The following is a 15,579-nucleotide window of genomic DNA, read 5'->3' as shown; positions in this document are numbered from 1 at the left end:
AAAATAATTTAAAAAATACATTGTGATGCATTGTGTATTTCATTTGCCAAAGCAGCTGGTATATACTTTGAATTATATATATATATATAAATGGTCAAACATGCAAGAACACAAATGTAAAATGTCTTAATAAATTAAAGGGGAACAAAACAGGGTGAACTTTTTTTTTTTAATGTTTATAATATTAAGGTACAGAGTGTGTATGCTAGTCAGAGGATCAGAAGATTTCTTCCTGATAGGGTAAAGGCTTTGATTGTCTTCTATGCATATTGATGGGGAAGGAAGTACGGTACTCATTCGCGCCAGGATATTTTTTTTTTCAAATTGTCGCAAGCCAATTTCCGCCAGTGGAAATGTTTTTGTTTTACTGTCAAAAAATGCGTCCATTTTTGACAATAGTAGTAGAAAATGTCCATTGGCGGAAACACTTGACAGCAAAAACAAACCCAAAAAATTTTTTAATTGTATATATATTTTTATAAAATATATTTGTCTATATGGAATGGGCTTCCGTCAGTAAGTGACGCCATGTTATAGGTAACAATAAAAAGGTGCACTTAAATTGCAGCCTTTGTCCTCACATGCTGCTGCTGCTTCTACTCGCGTTACAACGTGATCAAGCAAACCACACACGACTCAACAATGTCCACGACTTCCCTGATTGTTAAGCGCACAAACTTGTACACTTCCTTATTTACCAAGACTTTTAACTTGTCAGGTCACTGCGGAATAGAAATTGAGCACGTGTCTTAGCGTGATGGCCTGCTGCCAAGCCTTTGTGACCGTCTCGTTAAAGATTAATGGCCTGCTGGTGACTCAGCAAAAAGAAAAAGACGAGGGTGGGGGGGGGGGGACCATTCAGGAAGACACAAGAACAGCTTCTAGGATGGACCACATACAACTTCGTGGAGAGAAATGAATGCTCTTTCCAGCCCCACAATTCAAAAACGTGTTTTAATCACATGTACTACACGGCCCGATGGCAAGTGCAGCTTTTAGTGCAAGAGAATGGAATGGAACCAGTGGAATGGGGTTCCTTTGTATGTATCGATCATGTGACTACAGATAAAAGCAGGTTTCGGCCATTCTGATGATCTGCTCATATTCAGTCAATAGCTTGAGAGCTTCACAGTACAGATGGACAATGACCCAAAGGACACTGCGAAAGCGACCAAAAATTTGAGTCGATTTTTACGGCAAAGAGGTGGAATGCTGTGCCACGGCCAAGTCGATCCCCTAACCCCAATCCGATTGAGCATGCATTCCACTTGACGAAGACAAGACTGAAAAGAAAAATGCCCCAAGCAAACAAGCAGGAAGTGAAGAAGGCTGCGGAAGACGCCTGTCAATGGCAAAGCATCACCGGGGATGAAGTTCAGCATCTGCTGATGTATTTGACGCGGTCCAGGCTTCAAGATGTAAGCGACTGTAAGGGATTTGCAACAAACAGTGAAAGTCTAATCCATGTTTGTGCATATGTCTCGTTACTTTAAAAAAAAATGGGAAGCACATAAACAAACTGTAAACACCCTCAAATTAAAGCTGAAAGTCGACAGTTAAAGCACATAAATAGACGCATACATTACTTTTTACAATATTTACAATTTTATATATACCCGTGATAGAAATATACACGAGCAGTGCCCCCCTGCCGTAAATTATATATTATTATTATATACATATATTATTCTATTCAAGTACATGAGAGCAAGCCCTGTTTCAATATATATCTTCATTTTTGTCCGAATTGTAGACCACGTCCTCCTCCTGTGTTTCCCCAGACTGACATAGTGCACTTTGCAGTGGCCTTATTAGATGTTATTGAACACAGCTATTAGAAAATAGGTGGTTAGGTTACGGCTGTGGATGTTCCAAAGGAAAAGTACACAAATGTACTAAAGGAATTTCGAATTGACTTGGTATTATTCACGAGTCACGACCCTTGATATTTTTAGCGCAAATAGCCCGCTGTAAGTTTTAAATGGGATTGTTTTTATTAAATGACCAAACGCAAATAAAAGGGAGAAGTTTGTCAAACCACAGTGAACAAGTGTTCAAGGAAGAAAAGAACAGGAGCGGAAATGAACAAGCTCGAGTGACACGCTGACTGCTTTTTTTTTTTTTTTTTGTAAAACAGGAGATTCCTTATTTGGTATTCGCACGACTGCTTCCGGTCATGCTCCGTCACTGCCTCCTCCCTCCCGTTCTGAGTCATCGGCCCTTTAAAATGTGGCGTTCAGGAAACACACGAAAATCTTGGAACACCTTCCGGTTCACGTCGCGTTGTACTTTGCACCTCCAATAAGCATTTTAGATGTATTTGCACTTGGAAATATTTTGATGTATATAATTTTATGTAATCGTCGGAGCGAGAAAAAAGAGAGAAAAGTGTAATTCTGACGTGCAAATACGGCTGTAATTTTGAATGAAACATCAACGGAAAAAATATATATTTTCGGTAGTACGACGTGTGCATTGATGATTAAAGTTACGATATTAAACATCGCACTCAATCACACACAAAATGCGACTCGCCGATCACTTTTGGTGGCTCACGTGTGCAGCCACCCGAGTTTCTGCGTTCTCTTTTGCAGTGATTAAACGCACCGCTGCCGCCGCACATTCGCTGCCCCGTGAGTGGCGGAGGCGGACGCTTGAACGACGGCCGAGTGGTCCAATCACAGCCGGCCTAAGAGCTCCGGGCCCTCCCTTACTTCGACGTCCCCGTTCTCCCTCCAAGCGGACGGAACATTCCTCATCTCCTCTCCCTGGGATTCGACGACGACGGAACGTGACCGAAGCGAACTTTACGGCGGATTGTGTCCACTCATGACGCGGGCCGAGGACACGTAAGGTTTGTCACATTTAATTCATTAATTGGGAACTTTAAAAGTCGGCTCACGAGCGGGACCGGTTCGTAGGCGCCATCGCGGGTTCACTTCGGACCCTTCAGCGCAGCATGATGTTCATGACATCACGTGTGTTCCGTCATTAAAACAAAATAGACTTGACCTGTTTAATCACAGCCATTATAGAGACTTATCTATGAGGGTTCAAGCACCCCCCCTTTTTTTTTTGTAGTTCCACGTTTGGTGGGTAGAACCATCTTCTAGAAACCTGCATCTACCTGGTCTAAATCTCCCTGTAGACAAACCCGCGCCTTGTCTGGATGAGTAAAATCTTACTTTATCTAATCTCATGGCTGTGAGTCATGACGTAAAAAAAAGGGACACAATTCCCAGGTGTCCTGGCTGGGAATGTCGGGACGGGACATCAGGAGGAGAAAGGCAAAATTTACAGGTCGCTGTTCTGTGTGAAAAGTACCAAATATGGAATAGGAGGTGGAAATGAACCCGCAAATTTTTTTTCCGGAAAGCTTCCAATGTAGGATATGGCACGAGAGGTAGGACAGCAGCTATGTAAACGTCGATAGCAGAAGAATGCCGGGACCTGTGCAGTTAAACAGCAGTTCTGTGTGAAAGGCAAAAGGCAAATGAATATCCGCTCCAAAAGGTATCGATACGGAACGGGAAATCAAAGTCGAACTACAAATGTTCTTGTCGGCACATGATACTGTGCGTCCCTAAGTAGTAAGTATAAATCTAAATATTACAAAAACAATTTCCTAATTTTACGAAAATTTTGCTGTGAAAACAATTGTGATATTACAAGAAAATGTCAGTGTTATAAGTGGAAAAAACGTTTTTTCAGAGGGAAAAAATGGCAACATTACAAGATAAAAATTTTTGCAGGTCCATGTTGGGTCGTGGCGTGAAGCGGAAGTGGCGCTGTGTGGAGGCGTTGGACGCAAGCGACGAGGAGAAGCAGCGCCGCGGTGACGGCGAGGCCGACGCCGCGGAGGTGTCGCCAGGCGATGCCGGCGACGCCGGCGACATGCGTCAGCGTCTGCTGGGCCTCAGCTTGGAGAAGCTGCAGCGCTACCGGGCCGGCGTGGAGCTCAGCCTGCGCCGCTCGGTTCTGCTCATCAACACGCTGCGGCAGATCCAGGACGACATGCGTAGCGACGCCAAAGAGAACACGAATGCGGCCCTCTGCGCTCAAGACTTGCCTCTTTTGCGTGAGGACCTCACGTGTCCCGGGTGCGCGGAGGGCGACAGGGAAAGTCTGTCCTCATCACTGGAATCCTCCCAGGAAGTGAACATTGGGGCGATTAATGATGTCGTGAACGCCATGGGCTACCTCGGGGACTCGACCCTGGACGATATCTTCGAGGACATCGATACGTCCATGTATGAGACCTCTGACCTTTCCGCAGGCTGGACGGCGGGCTCTCTGTGGCCCCTCTGGGCGGACGAGGCAGGCAAAGGCAATGCCGGGGGTCTCCAGCCGTGTCTGATGGACGTGAATGAGCTGGACCACATCATGGAGATCTTGGTCAAGTCCTGATCCACCAGAAGTACAGTGAACCCCTACGTCGTCGTGTTCGCCATCGGCATCTCCACCGAGAGCAGGGTTCACCAATTCCGGTCCTGGAGGTCCAGAGTCCTGCAGGTTTGAGATGTTTCCGCCCACTGGCACACCTGATTCATATCATCCGCTCATCAGCGTGCCTGACATCTAAAACCTGCAGGACTTGGGACCCCGAGGGCCAGAATTGGTGAACCCTGACCTAGAGGTTTTTTTTGGGAGGTCACCTGTCCTCCGTTTTCTCAGCAAAACCCACCTACGATATTTAGTCGATTTTTTTTCACGACTCACAGCAGGACTTGGTAACTACTCCCCGCGAAAGACTGGAGGTTTCGCTGTACTCGTCTGATCCTGGGCCGAGGGCGCAGATGGAGGAATGTTTTTATCCTAGGATGCGTTTTTGCAAATCCAGAGTCCTCAAGACACTTTGCAGAGGAAGCAGTAGCTCCTTTCACGCTGCCTATCAAAGCCTTTTTCCTGGGGTTGTAGGACAGTTGGGGTCTTGAGGTTGATCCGCGGTAGTGACGGAGGTTTCCCCGCAAAAGCGGGACCAATTCTGTCATGTCAAAAGCAACTTTCACTGTCCAACAACTATTTTCTGACGCACTGACATCTGTGGAAATGCGCTTTGCTGAGTCCAGAGTTAAAGCCACAGTTATTTGCCATACAAGTGAAATGTAAGGGGAGTCCGCAAAACCAATCTTGTGTTGAAAGCAACTGTCGCCATCCAACAATTATGATACTTATCTAGTTGCGGAAAGGCGCAGGTGAATAAATTCTTTATCAGAGGTGTAAACGTTGGCGTTTTTCCATCCCCGTTTGGTTGAAAGAAACCGTCGCAAAAGTTGTTGGCTTCTTTGTGAAAGGCATCGCGCTTACGCCTCTGATTTAGCAATTTTGTGGCAAAGTCAGCGTGAAAGGGGCTCGTGTCACGTCGGGACGGGTCAACGTTTGGGAGAACGTGAGCCTTCAATCGCGGTGACGTCTGCCGCATCACTGAACGCCGCAAACAACTACGCAGATTTCTTTTTCTTCCTTTGGCGTAGCGGGCACAACTTGGGAGGAAACCCGAGTCTAGCAGGTTGATTATTAATTGAGATGCTTTCAATTACTTAAGAGGCGGTAGCAGGTCAAGCGGGAGAACAAGGACCTAACTGGCACCTGACTTTGGGGCCCAATTTCCGCCACTTTCCTGGTGGTGCCGTGTATTTAACTATTTATGCACTCTGACCTTTCAACCACAAGCCTCTTCCGTAATTCTTATCTACGACGATATTATTTACCATTGAAAAGCGACCACAAGCTTCTTCTTTGTGGCTGATTGTTAATCGCAAGTGTAACTGGTCATTGGGCTCTTTTCTTTTTCGACGTTTTTCCAAAAAGGTGAGTCTCGTTATAAAGGCGATCACCGCCACTAGGGCTATTTTGCTGCCTCGTGTCCCCCAATTGTATTTTTATGGCCCTTTTTTTTTTAGCGGCTGAGTTTTTATGTAAGCAGTTTTATACATGAAAAGCTCCAGTGTGGAACTTTTATGGTGTGGTTTACTCCTGTTCTACCTCCTGATGTTGACACTCCTGTGAACCAATGGTTTTGAGTTTTAGCTTTCCCATGAGGAGGCCAAATCTTGCCGATCTCATTCCAGCGATGTGCCTTACTTGTGCGTCTCAGGCTATGTCCACGCATTCAAAAACGTGTGAGCTAACCATGAGTTCAAAAAATAATCTCTTTCCACACGAAAAGACTGAAAAAGCAAAATCAGCATCCGTTCACCCTTTTTCCAGTGGTGGGCTCTTTCATTTCTCATTGGGCCCAATCACTGACTTATGGCCACATTTTCGGCGTGCGCTTCATGACGCAAAGCCCAAATTTCAAAGACCTACCGACTGTCAGACTGACATGCTAACCAGTAGCACTGCGGTTCTATGGTTATGACACAAATTAGTCCGTTAGACAGGATGCAGCGTAGTCATTATTACGGTAAAATACTTAGCTCATAAGTATTTTGCAATCAAATGATAAACAGAAAGTACGACAGCAACTTTAGTAAGTACAGTGGTCGTGTCACTCGGTTTAGAAATTATATTCTTATGGCGACGACATAATCAGAATTTGTACCCAACTGCACCGTAGTCTGTCCCTCTAACAAAGTTATAATTATGGTAAATATCATATGTTGTGATCACGGTAAACCGAAGTCTCACTATATGTTTACACGTACCCAGACTTTTTATTTATTTATTTTTTCAAGCTCAATAACAGAAGCTAATGTGGAAAAAGGCTGAGTTTTCCCCATCGACACACAAACAGTTGGAAATCTTCCAAAATTGGCAATTCTTAGAGACGCCAAAGGGCCAAACGAATAGAAAAAAAGGCCTTTTGGACAATATCTGCGTTCATGTGGACATTGCCTGAGGCTGCCTGAGCGTCACAGATTCAAGCACACAACCCCCCCCCCCCAACACACACGCCGCCTCCACCACCACCACCACAGCCCTTCTTCTGTGCTCGGGCTTCATGTTTCCTGACAGGCTGACAAGCAAGTAGCTGAGGGAGGGAGGGAGGGAGGGGAAGGGGAAGGGGAGGAGAGAACGAAGAAGGTGGGAAGGGTTGAGAAGGGGTGGGGTGAGGAAGCACCGCTTGCGTCACTTGTCCGTTGGGAGGAGCTTCAGCTTGTTTTGTCCAAGACTTGGAGAGCTCGGCCAATCGTGTGAGACATACAGTATGCTCCGGTGACTTGTTTTCTTGTTTTTCAGCATTTCTCTTCTGTGTAGAAAAGAGCTCGCGGGGCCTGACCAATGAAATATGATATTTAATTTAATTTAACAGGAGGCGGAAGGAACGCTGCAGTGTTATTTATGTGTGTTTGTTGAGAGTTATATAAGCATTAAGCACAAACGCTGTATGTTGTCGAGAAAGATCTTTATATATTTAAATGTAACTGAAGGATGCATTTGCTGATATAATTCATATTAATAATGTATTTTTGGGGAATATTTTATACATTTTATTCACCAATACAGAAACTACAAAAAACGACAATCGTGTGTCTTTTTTCTTGCCGACAAAACAAAAACACGCATTGCACACACAACACACCTTTTTTTTTTAACCTCCCTTTACTAAATTTTAAGAAATAAAATTAACATAAATAATTTAAGTGACAGCTGCACAGCACCTCCAAGTGTGAGTTACAGGGCAAAATGTATCAACAGACACAAAATGGCGACAAAGGTTGCCCTCTGGTGGTTAAAAGACCGCAATGCAGGTACACATACATGAATTGGCAATTTGGCATGTCCAGTACACGGAGTTCTCGGTTTACGATGTCTGTGTCATACGACGTCACACTCCCCTTTTTAATGCTAGTTTTAAATGCCTGAACAACAATTGCTTTATATTGATGAAAACTATTCATTAATCATTGTTTTACTAAACGTTTGGGTGTTCCGGGAATTCTCGGGCAGGTTATTACTTATATTTGCCTAATGATAAACCCACCCCTGCCTCACCCTACATCTTTGCGGATTTGCCTAACCCTCAAAGTTTCATGGTGATATGAACAAATGACTCATTCTGATCAAAAACCATCGTTCTCAGCTCATCAAATTTGAAAATATGAATGCAGACCAGTAAAAACAGTTCTACAATACACATCCTCGCGTCTACTTTACATATTTATGCTTGCTTTTTTGTTCTCTCTATTTGTTTTTGCTGCCGATGAAGCAGAAGCCAAATAGGTGAACGCCGCCTGGGATCGATCTGCGCGTTTGCTGCAGACATCGGTCACGGCGGGGCTGCGGGTGCGGTCCAATAAAAAGTCTGCCCGCAGTCCGGCCAGCTCTGCTCGTCTGCTTTTTCACGAGATGGCCGACATCAGTTGACTGCAGCAAATGAGAAAAAGAGGCGAGCCGGGCTTGGGGAGCTGACTCGGCAACACAAACCCAATGAACCAGCAACCGCTCCTGACGACAGATAGATGGCGCCACTTAGCAACTTGTTTGTGTCAACAGAATTTCAAGGCATTGTGATGCTAATCGACTGGTTTACAGCCACAGCAGGCAAATGACGCCGTTGAATTAGACATTCTTAAGAATGAAGTAAAAGTGTGGATGATTGCACTACAAAGCAAACCCGGGCAGCAGATGCACACAAATCGTGTTGAACCTGAGTGCTTCCACCTCCAGAGACTCGTTTAAAAGCCTCAGCTTTGGAATACTCAAGTGGGAATGTGTTGGGAGAAAGCTGAGAAAACACATTTCTTGATCTGATTATCCGTTAAGTGATTTACAAGGCTACGCCAGACAGCGTGGAGAGTCAGGTCCAGGTCCTGAAAATGGATTTGCGATGCCATCTCATGACCGATCCCATTCACTCTTCACATGCTGCTCACGGATGTTGTTTTTTTCCCAGTCTCGACAAAATCATGTGATGCCATCATTCCAATGTGAACATTTTACAATCGTTTGGAAAATGCAGAAGATTATTATTCTCCCCACTTTTTTACTTCCACATTTCTCAACTGATTGAAAATGACGTACATCAGAGTTTCTTTCCATGTTCCCAAAATTCCCACTCTTCCCATTCCCCAAAATATATATTTTGATATGACACAAAAACGTCCCCATCTTCACTGATCCAAATTGAAACGGCTCATTTTATTCGGAACATCTTGGGAGATATTTGACATGTTAACCTCCCCCTTTCCTCGTTTGAGGAAGTCAAACCATCGTAACTTTAAAATATTCAGCTTATCCAGGAGATCTATTTATCACACTGCGCAATTTCCGTCATTTCCACAATCAAATTCCCAAATGGGGACATTTTTCCACATTTACTTCCTCCTTCCACATCAGCTGACAGGTTCAAACCCTTCCAAATTCAAGCCTCACATTCAACACTCACATGCAATTTAAACAGAAAATGCATGCTCTCTTAAAATCAAGGTTTTCAAATCGCAAGTCGTAATGATAATCATGTTGGACTGTTCTCGACAAATAGGAATGGGAGTGTTCAATCTCATTTCCTCTACATGAATTATAAAGGAGGCTAATTAGGGACACGGTCTGGCCCATGTGGCGCCTTTAAGCTCATGCGTGGACCAGCGTCACGTGGTCGTCACATGAGAGGCAGCGCTTCAATCGCACGGATGAAAAAGTGTTAGCGATGCACGTCCACACTCACTAGCATCTACAGTTTTATGGTCCTGAAGTTGAGGGGAGGTTATACGGCGGTTTCCACGGCAACTGCAGGCTCTTGAACTTTGCATCGTGCATTTTAATTGGAAACTCAATCAACTGGATGTTTGCAAATGCCGCTAAATGATTCCAAGTGGAGATAATGAACATGTACAAGAGGCCTCAGTCACGGTAAATGACATTAGCTGGCGCACTTTCGCCCTCTTTTTCCCTGGCAGCCAGCGCAGTGCAGCTGGTCCGAGGAACAATTTGGTTTTGATAGGGTCAGGGCTATCGTTCTGTTTTTGGGTCAAGTCAAAGGTTTCAGTCTGCTCATCTGGATCTAAAGCTGCGATTTACATGATGTCACACCATCAGTGATGAAAAAGTCCTTTGGTGGCAAAAAATGAGATAAGATGAGATAAATGAAAACGAGTCAGAAGAAAACAGTGACATTTTTGTCTAAAGATGCATTTTTTTTGGGGGGGGGGGGACTTGGACTTTTAACCCCAAAAGTGGATGTTAGCTAAGTATTCAGTCTACAAAAAAACATTGTGATAGCATATTAAGTCCAACTTTTTGAATTAGCATAAATGTTGCTGCATATTTGTGTGCTACATTTTCAAGTTACGAGCATATTTTATGAAAATGAAAAAATGTGAACGTGAGCCACGCGAACAGCTCAATCTATTCAGCCTCAAAAAGGAGACGAAAATAATTTCATCGTAAGCGTTCCAGTACCTCAGGAGAAAATGGATTCACGTCTTCATGGGTGGCAACTTAAGGAATTTCCAACGCTGATGTGACGCTGATAGGAATCCCCATCGCTTATTTACAGTATCGCTTTTATATAACTGAAGCGAATGCGACTTTAACACGGCCGACAAGAATCTGCTAACCAAACAAGAACGCTCGGATAAAACTCAAAACAAGACAGACATCGGGCTTAACAATAAAGTCCTGATGTAAGATCCACAAAACAGTGGAACCTCACTCACACATGGCAACAATTGAATCCTTTTTAGATGGAATGAATGTACAAACAACCAATATGGCTGAGCGTCAATAGGACTAAGTAGCAAAAACCAAGAGGACATAACGCCCCACTGACAAGCACAAAGACCTCAAAACATCCAAAGGTCCAAAATAACAAAACCCAGAAACATTAGAGGCCCAGTTGGAAAAGGGGACCATTCATCCATTTTCTTCAGCATTTACACTCATTATGGTGGCGGGTGAGCTGGAGCTTATCTCGGCGGACTTTGGGGTCAGAGGACTAGTCGGTGGTCAATCACGGAGCATTAAAAAAATAAAATAAAATCAAGACGACTAAGCACCCCATAGAAACAGAAGCAGGCACCAAGACGTCAAGACATCCAGAGGTCCAAATCACAACGAGAACAAACCTCAGACGACAATGTGGTCAAGGACGGCTGTAGGACCAAACGCAAGTGGATCAAATACCAAGATCTCCAAAATATCACCCAAAATAAGAAGCCACGACTTGAGGTATGTGTGTGACTACAAATGCAGATTTCGTCTTGCTCACGTGACGTCCATAAACAAGTCATTGTGTCACATAAACTCACTGGCGGCTGAGCAGGGTTGGAGGTGCGATAAAACCGCCAGCATGGTGTAATGAAGCAGACTGATGAGATGCTGAGCTTGCAAGAAGAAGAAGACTCTGCTTGTTAAAGGCCTGCTGGCAGAGTCGATGCTCTTTGATTGACAGCAAGAGTCATCAATCAGACTGGCAGGATCACAATGACAAGGTGGGGCTAATTGGCGGAAGCTTACTCAAAGCCACAGTGTGTAGGATGTAGTGCCATCTAGTGGTGAACTAATAATTCATTCATTTCAAAAACACAATATTCATTTCAATAATATCCCCCCAAAATATGTTATATCACAACAATGTTCATTAAAAAAAAAATATATATATAATCGTAGATCTAGTAATCGTTAGTTAACTCATAGACTCCCAGCCATTTTCACTGAAGCAATCCCCTCCGCTCCCGGCTGGTTTACTGGATTTTGACTCCTTTTGCAAGGCCCACAGAATATTGTGTTCTATTGCTATAAAAACATGGAACCTGCCAAAAGAAAGATTAGAGTTTCTTCTTTCATCAGGAAAAAAAGTAAATTTGTATCTGTTTCCGTTTTGCAGCAATTAGCATGAGAAGTTTCATCATTATTCACAAATCTGTTTACAACAGTGGGGGAAAGACCTTTTTGCAACATGACCGTGGTTGATCTCTTATACTCTGCTGCCACCTACTGGTGGTTTTTGCTTCAAGCATTTCTCTTCAGTTGAGAGGCTGCATCAAAGCCTTCTGTATGCTCCAGCATAAAAAAAAAACAACAATTAAAAACGTATGAATACGTCTTTGGGAGCAAATTAGTTCATTACAAAGGTTGCGCCGTGCCTGACAGGAGGCTGACATGTTTCGTCGCCATCTTTCTGCTACGGATACCCGAAGAAGAAGAACTTTGACTTAGTTAACTTCTGGCGTTGCGTGCATCTGGAGCGCTGTAGATCCTACCTCGCTTAGATAGTTGAGTTTTTTTTTTCTTCCATTTCCTTATTTACCATTGATTCTTGCTGCGAAATGTGATATCTGCGGCGAAACAAAAAAGGCACCTGCATTTGGACTGAGTCTGACTTTTATGGTTATTTTTTTTCTACACAGTATAATGCATCATTAGGGTTTGTCACAGATATTTATTCCTTTCCTCTGCAGGCATAAAATGAGGAGGCTTAGCGAATGTTGCTTTGAAGGTGAGCCAGAAATAAATGCTGCGTCACTTTGGCTGTTGGGTGGGGAGATGTAAAAAAAAAAAAAAAAAAAAAGCTGATCTCTGTGATCATCTTGAATGTGGATCTAATGAGAACTGTACGCAGTCGAGGATCTGCGTGCCAACAGACTATAAATATCCCTCCTGATATGTGATGGTGTGATTGTTTCCTGAAATGCGACACTCTGGAAGTTCCATTTGGGAATACTAGGAAACTCTGGTTTAAAATGCAGGGAAAAACAACAGCCAAAACAAAGACCGCGCCTAAACTGAGGCTACCTGATACCTGGACTGCTCGTCACAGTGTAACGCTTCCTCGCATTCCACTGTTATCGATCCACAAGGCTAATGCACCATCAAGTTCACATGGGGATCACTTAGTACTAACGGGCACCTACGGACCAGAATAAGCTCTTCGTGTGAGTCCACTCTCGCTAGGCAGTAAAATAGGAATTTCTTAACGTCGGGTCAACATTAGGTAGCTGCACCCCGAGGGACTAATGAGCATTTTCAGAACGTCTGACATGTCCTTCAGGCAAAACGACATTTGACCTTTATCTTCTCATTTTGTGTCCAGCTGCTGCTAATGACGTTAGCGATGGCGCTAAGGAAGCGGCTAATCCATTTTTAACTGAAACGGGTCTAAAAGCAGTGACGGCTGCCCGATGTCTGTTTCACGGAGCCGTTCTCCAAGTGGTTTATAAAACTATACAGTAAGTCATGAACTGGTCAGGACCAGCTACGCCTCCTCTGCCAGAAAGATGTACTAACGTTTACAACCTACAATCATCCGTTTTACCGTTTGTATCATTTATCCGTACTAGGGTCGCGGGTGAGATGGAGTCTATTCCAGCTAAGTTTGGGTGAGAGGCTGAACTGGTCGCCAGTCAATCATTTACAATTACAACTTATTCTCATTCTTTCAGGGCATTGAATCGATCCCATATGAAAAGGTTTTATACAAATTGCATATGAATTTTATCTGTTCTAACAGGATTATATGTGGATCCTGTATGCCGCAAAACACCCATATACAAAATGCAAAAATTTCAAATTTGCCATATATGCACAATGTAATACTAAAAGTCTTATACATTTTGTATACAGGAAAACTAATGAAATTATACTACTGCTGTTCATACATGTTTTCACGTGCAAATTTTATATGGCATGCCCTCATAAATGCCAACTAGTGGTGAATGGTGACATCCTATTAGCACATCTGTTTTTAAATATATTTATGTAAGGTTTGTATTGATGTTTTGTATTTTGGTATTTAGACAACCAACTATATTTGCTCTTTGATAAATCAAGATAAATAAAACAATAAAAAGTCAAATGTTCACGAAATGCATTGATGAATTACATGTATTTTGGTTTTACTAACCTTAAAAGCACACTTTCAAATTCTTACACTTTTATTACAATACAACAACATATATATTTTTTATAACAATAGTATGTCACAGGGATGTGATTTGACCAAAGTGAAATTATCTGAAAATTTAGCCGGGGGTCTGGGGGCCGCTGGCACCCAGCTAGGTCCAGGGCAGTGCCCTGGTGGGGGGACAAGGGGGGCGCAGCCCCCCGGAGCTCATGGGTTTTCCGTGTTCTTAAGTACTTTCAATGCACTCACATGACAAAGAAATAGACAAAACAACAGCATAAATTTTCAATGTATATTGAACTATCCCATATAAAATGGCAGTTTTAGTCAACTCAAAATCAGTCACATTCAAAAACATTGGACTGCCTTTGCTTTTAAAAACTATCACTGAGAATATCATCATATCTAACTAATGTGATTACTAAGTTAACACATAAATAATGTTGAAGAGTTCAAATTTCATGAACAAATAATTGTATCATGACCAAATGAAAAGTAACTCATATTAGAGCATACCACAAATGTCTTTGTTATAGCAGAAGATGTTATCTGTCCGAGTCATGTGCATACACAATGAACTACTATAAAAAATTTTTTTTAAAAAAATCGGATTTTTTTTTTTTTGGGGGGAGATAAAAAAAGCGGAATTCCGCGAATTAGCGGAAAAATCACATCCCTGATGTCAATATATTGTTGTAGACTATTACATGTCTTGAATATATATATATATATATTTTTTACATAACTGTCTGTGTATTCCATTAAAAGCACATATCGACGCTGTCCTGTGAAAAACACGTGTACATTTTTTTTACGTTTAAGGGATGAAACAGTAATAATATAATATACACATGAGTAATAGTATTAAATCCTTGTAAAGAATTTTAAGCAGTTACAAAGAAAAAAATGGAGAGTAAAAATTTCAGAATTAAATTTTTTGGGAGTTGATTTTAACTCCTGAAGTGTAATTTGAATATTTTTCATTGTTAAATGGTGTCCAATGTAGGTGTTATTTCACAGCTACAGATTAAAACTGCAGAGATGTCATTAAGAGCCGCCTTCGCACGGGCACTTTCTCCAGAACACATTTTCTTTCTCCTCACTTGTCACAGGAAACATTGACATTTGAACAAAAGTAATTTGGGCACGTGAAGTCATTTTCACTCACAGAAGAGACGTCCCTGCAAAAACAAATAAACAACCCGACAATGTACAAAAGAAACAAAAAGAACCTATTACACGTTGTCATCGTGTTGTTTAATTTCGCAATGAATCCAAATGACGGAGGTGGCGATGAAGGTGCATGATCGCGTTGTGATGTTTGAAGCACTCTGCGGATGCGCAAAGTTAGCCTAAATATCTTCGCAAACTTCACTGGACTGCAGCTTCTCATTGTGTCAGCCATTATTCAAAGCAAGTGATTACGCTCTGCTCTTGAATGCAAATTGGAGCGCTAAGGTCCGGAATGCCAACGACGAAGGCGCCCGCCGGCTGCATCAGACTTTTCAAACTTCTCAGACTTGCTCGTTTCCTTGTGTCCGATTGAGTCGACGTGGCCGCTCTGGCTCAAGTTGCCTCCACAAAGAGGGGCTTGAAAAACTGCATGGACACGGCGGCAAATCTATTTATGGCCTCTTATCGGTGTATACACACAGACACCCACGCACACCAACATACACGTGTAAACAAGACATGAGCTCAGATACAACACAAACACACAGATGAACACGCACACAACACACACATGTTGGGTCTACATTTCTAGTGGAGACAGCTCATTGACACAATACATT

The 15,579-nt window shown here is 42.8% G+C and overlaps 2 protein-coding genes across 5 annotated transcripts in view; one reads left to right on the top strand and one right to left on the bottom strand.

Moving 5' to 3' along the window:
- Positions 1-15,579, bottom strand: part of LOC144050642 (uncharacterized) — a 51,463-nt gene that overhangs the window by 7,875 nt on the left and 28,009 nt on the right. Inside the window, exon 4 of one of the 4 annotated variants that reach the window (XM_077564083.1) lies at positions 6,861-8,391. The exons of 1 other annotated variant lie outside the window; for it this stretch is intronic. In XM_077564083.1, coding sequence (XP_077420209.1) covers positions 8,286-8,391 — 106 coding nt within the window. In that variant the 3' untranslated portion in view covers positions 6,861-8,285. Of the gene's footprint in view, positions 1-6,860; positions 8,392-14,408; positions 14,968-15,579 lie in introns of those variants that run through there. 2 more of the 4 variants (XM_077564073.1, XM_077564092.1) reach the window with 2 other exon arrangements.
- On the top strand, positions 2,723-6,673 carry LOC144050635 (cell division cycle-associated protein 4-like). Its single transcript, XM_077564059.1, has 2 exons — positions 2,723-2,854; positions 3,753-6,673. Exon 2 carries the CDS (start codon positions 3,757-3,759, stop codon positions 4,405-4,407), a length of 651 nt encoding a protein of 216 aa, XP_077420185.1. The 5' UTR covers positions 2,723-2,854; positions 3,753-3,756; the 3' UTR covers positions 4,408-6,673.

This window comes from Vanacampus margaritifer, chromosome 1 (assembly GCF_051991255.1).
Source record: "Vanacampus margaritifer isolate UIUO_Vmar chromosome 1, RoL_Vmar_1.0, whole genome shotgun sequence".
NCBI lineage: Eukaryota > Metazoa > Chordata > Actinopteri > Syngnathiformes > Syngnathidae > Vanacampus > Vanacampus margaritifer.
Note: the sequence above shows the minus strand (reverse complement) of the source record. Positions and strands in the feature narration are given on the sequence as shown.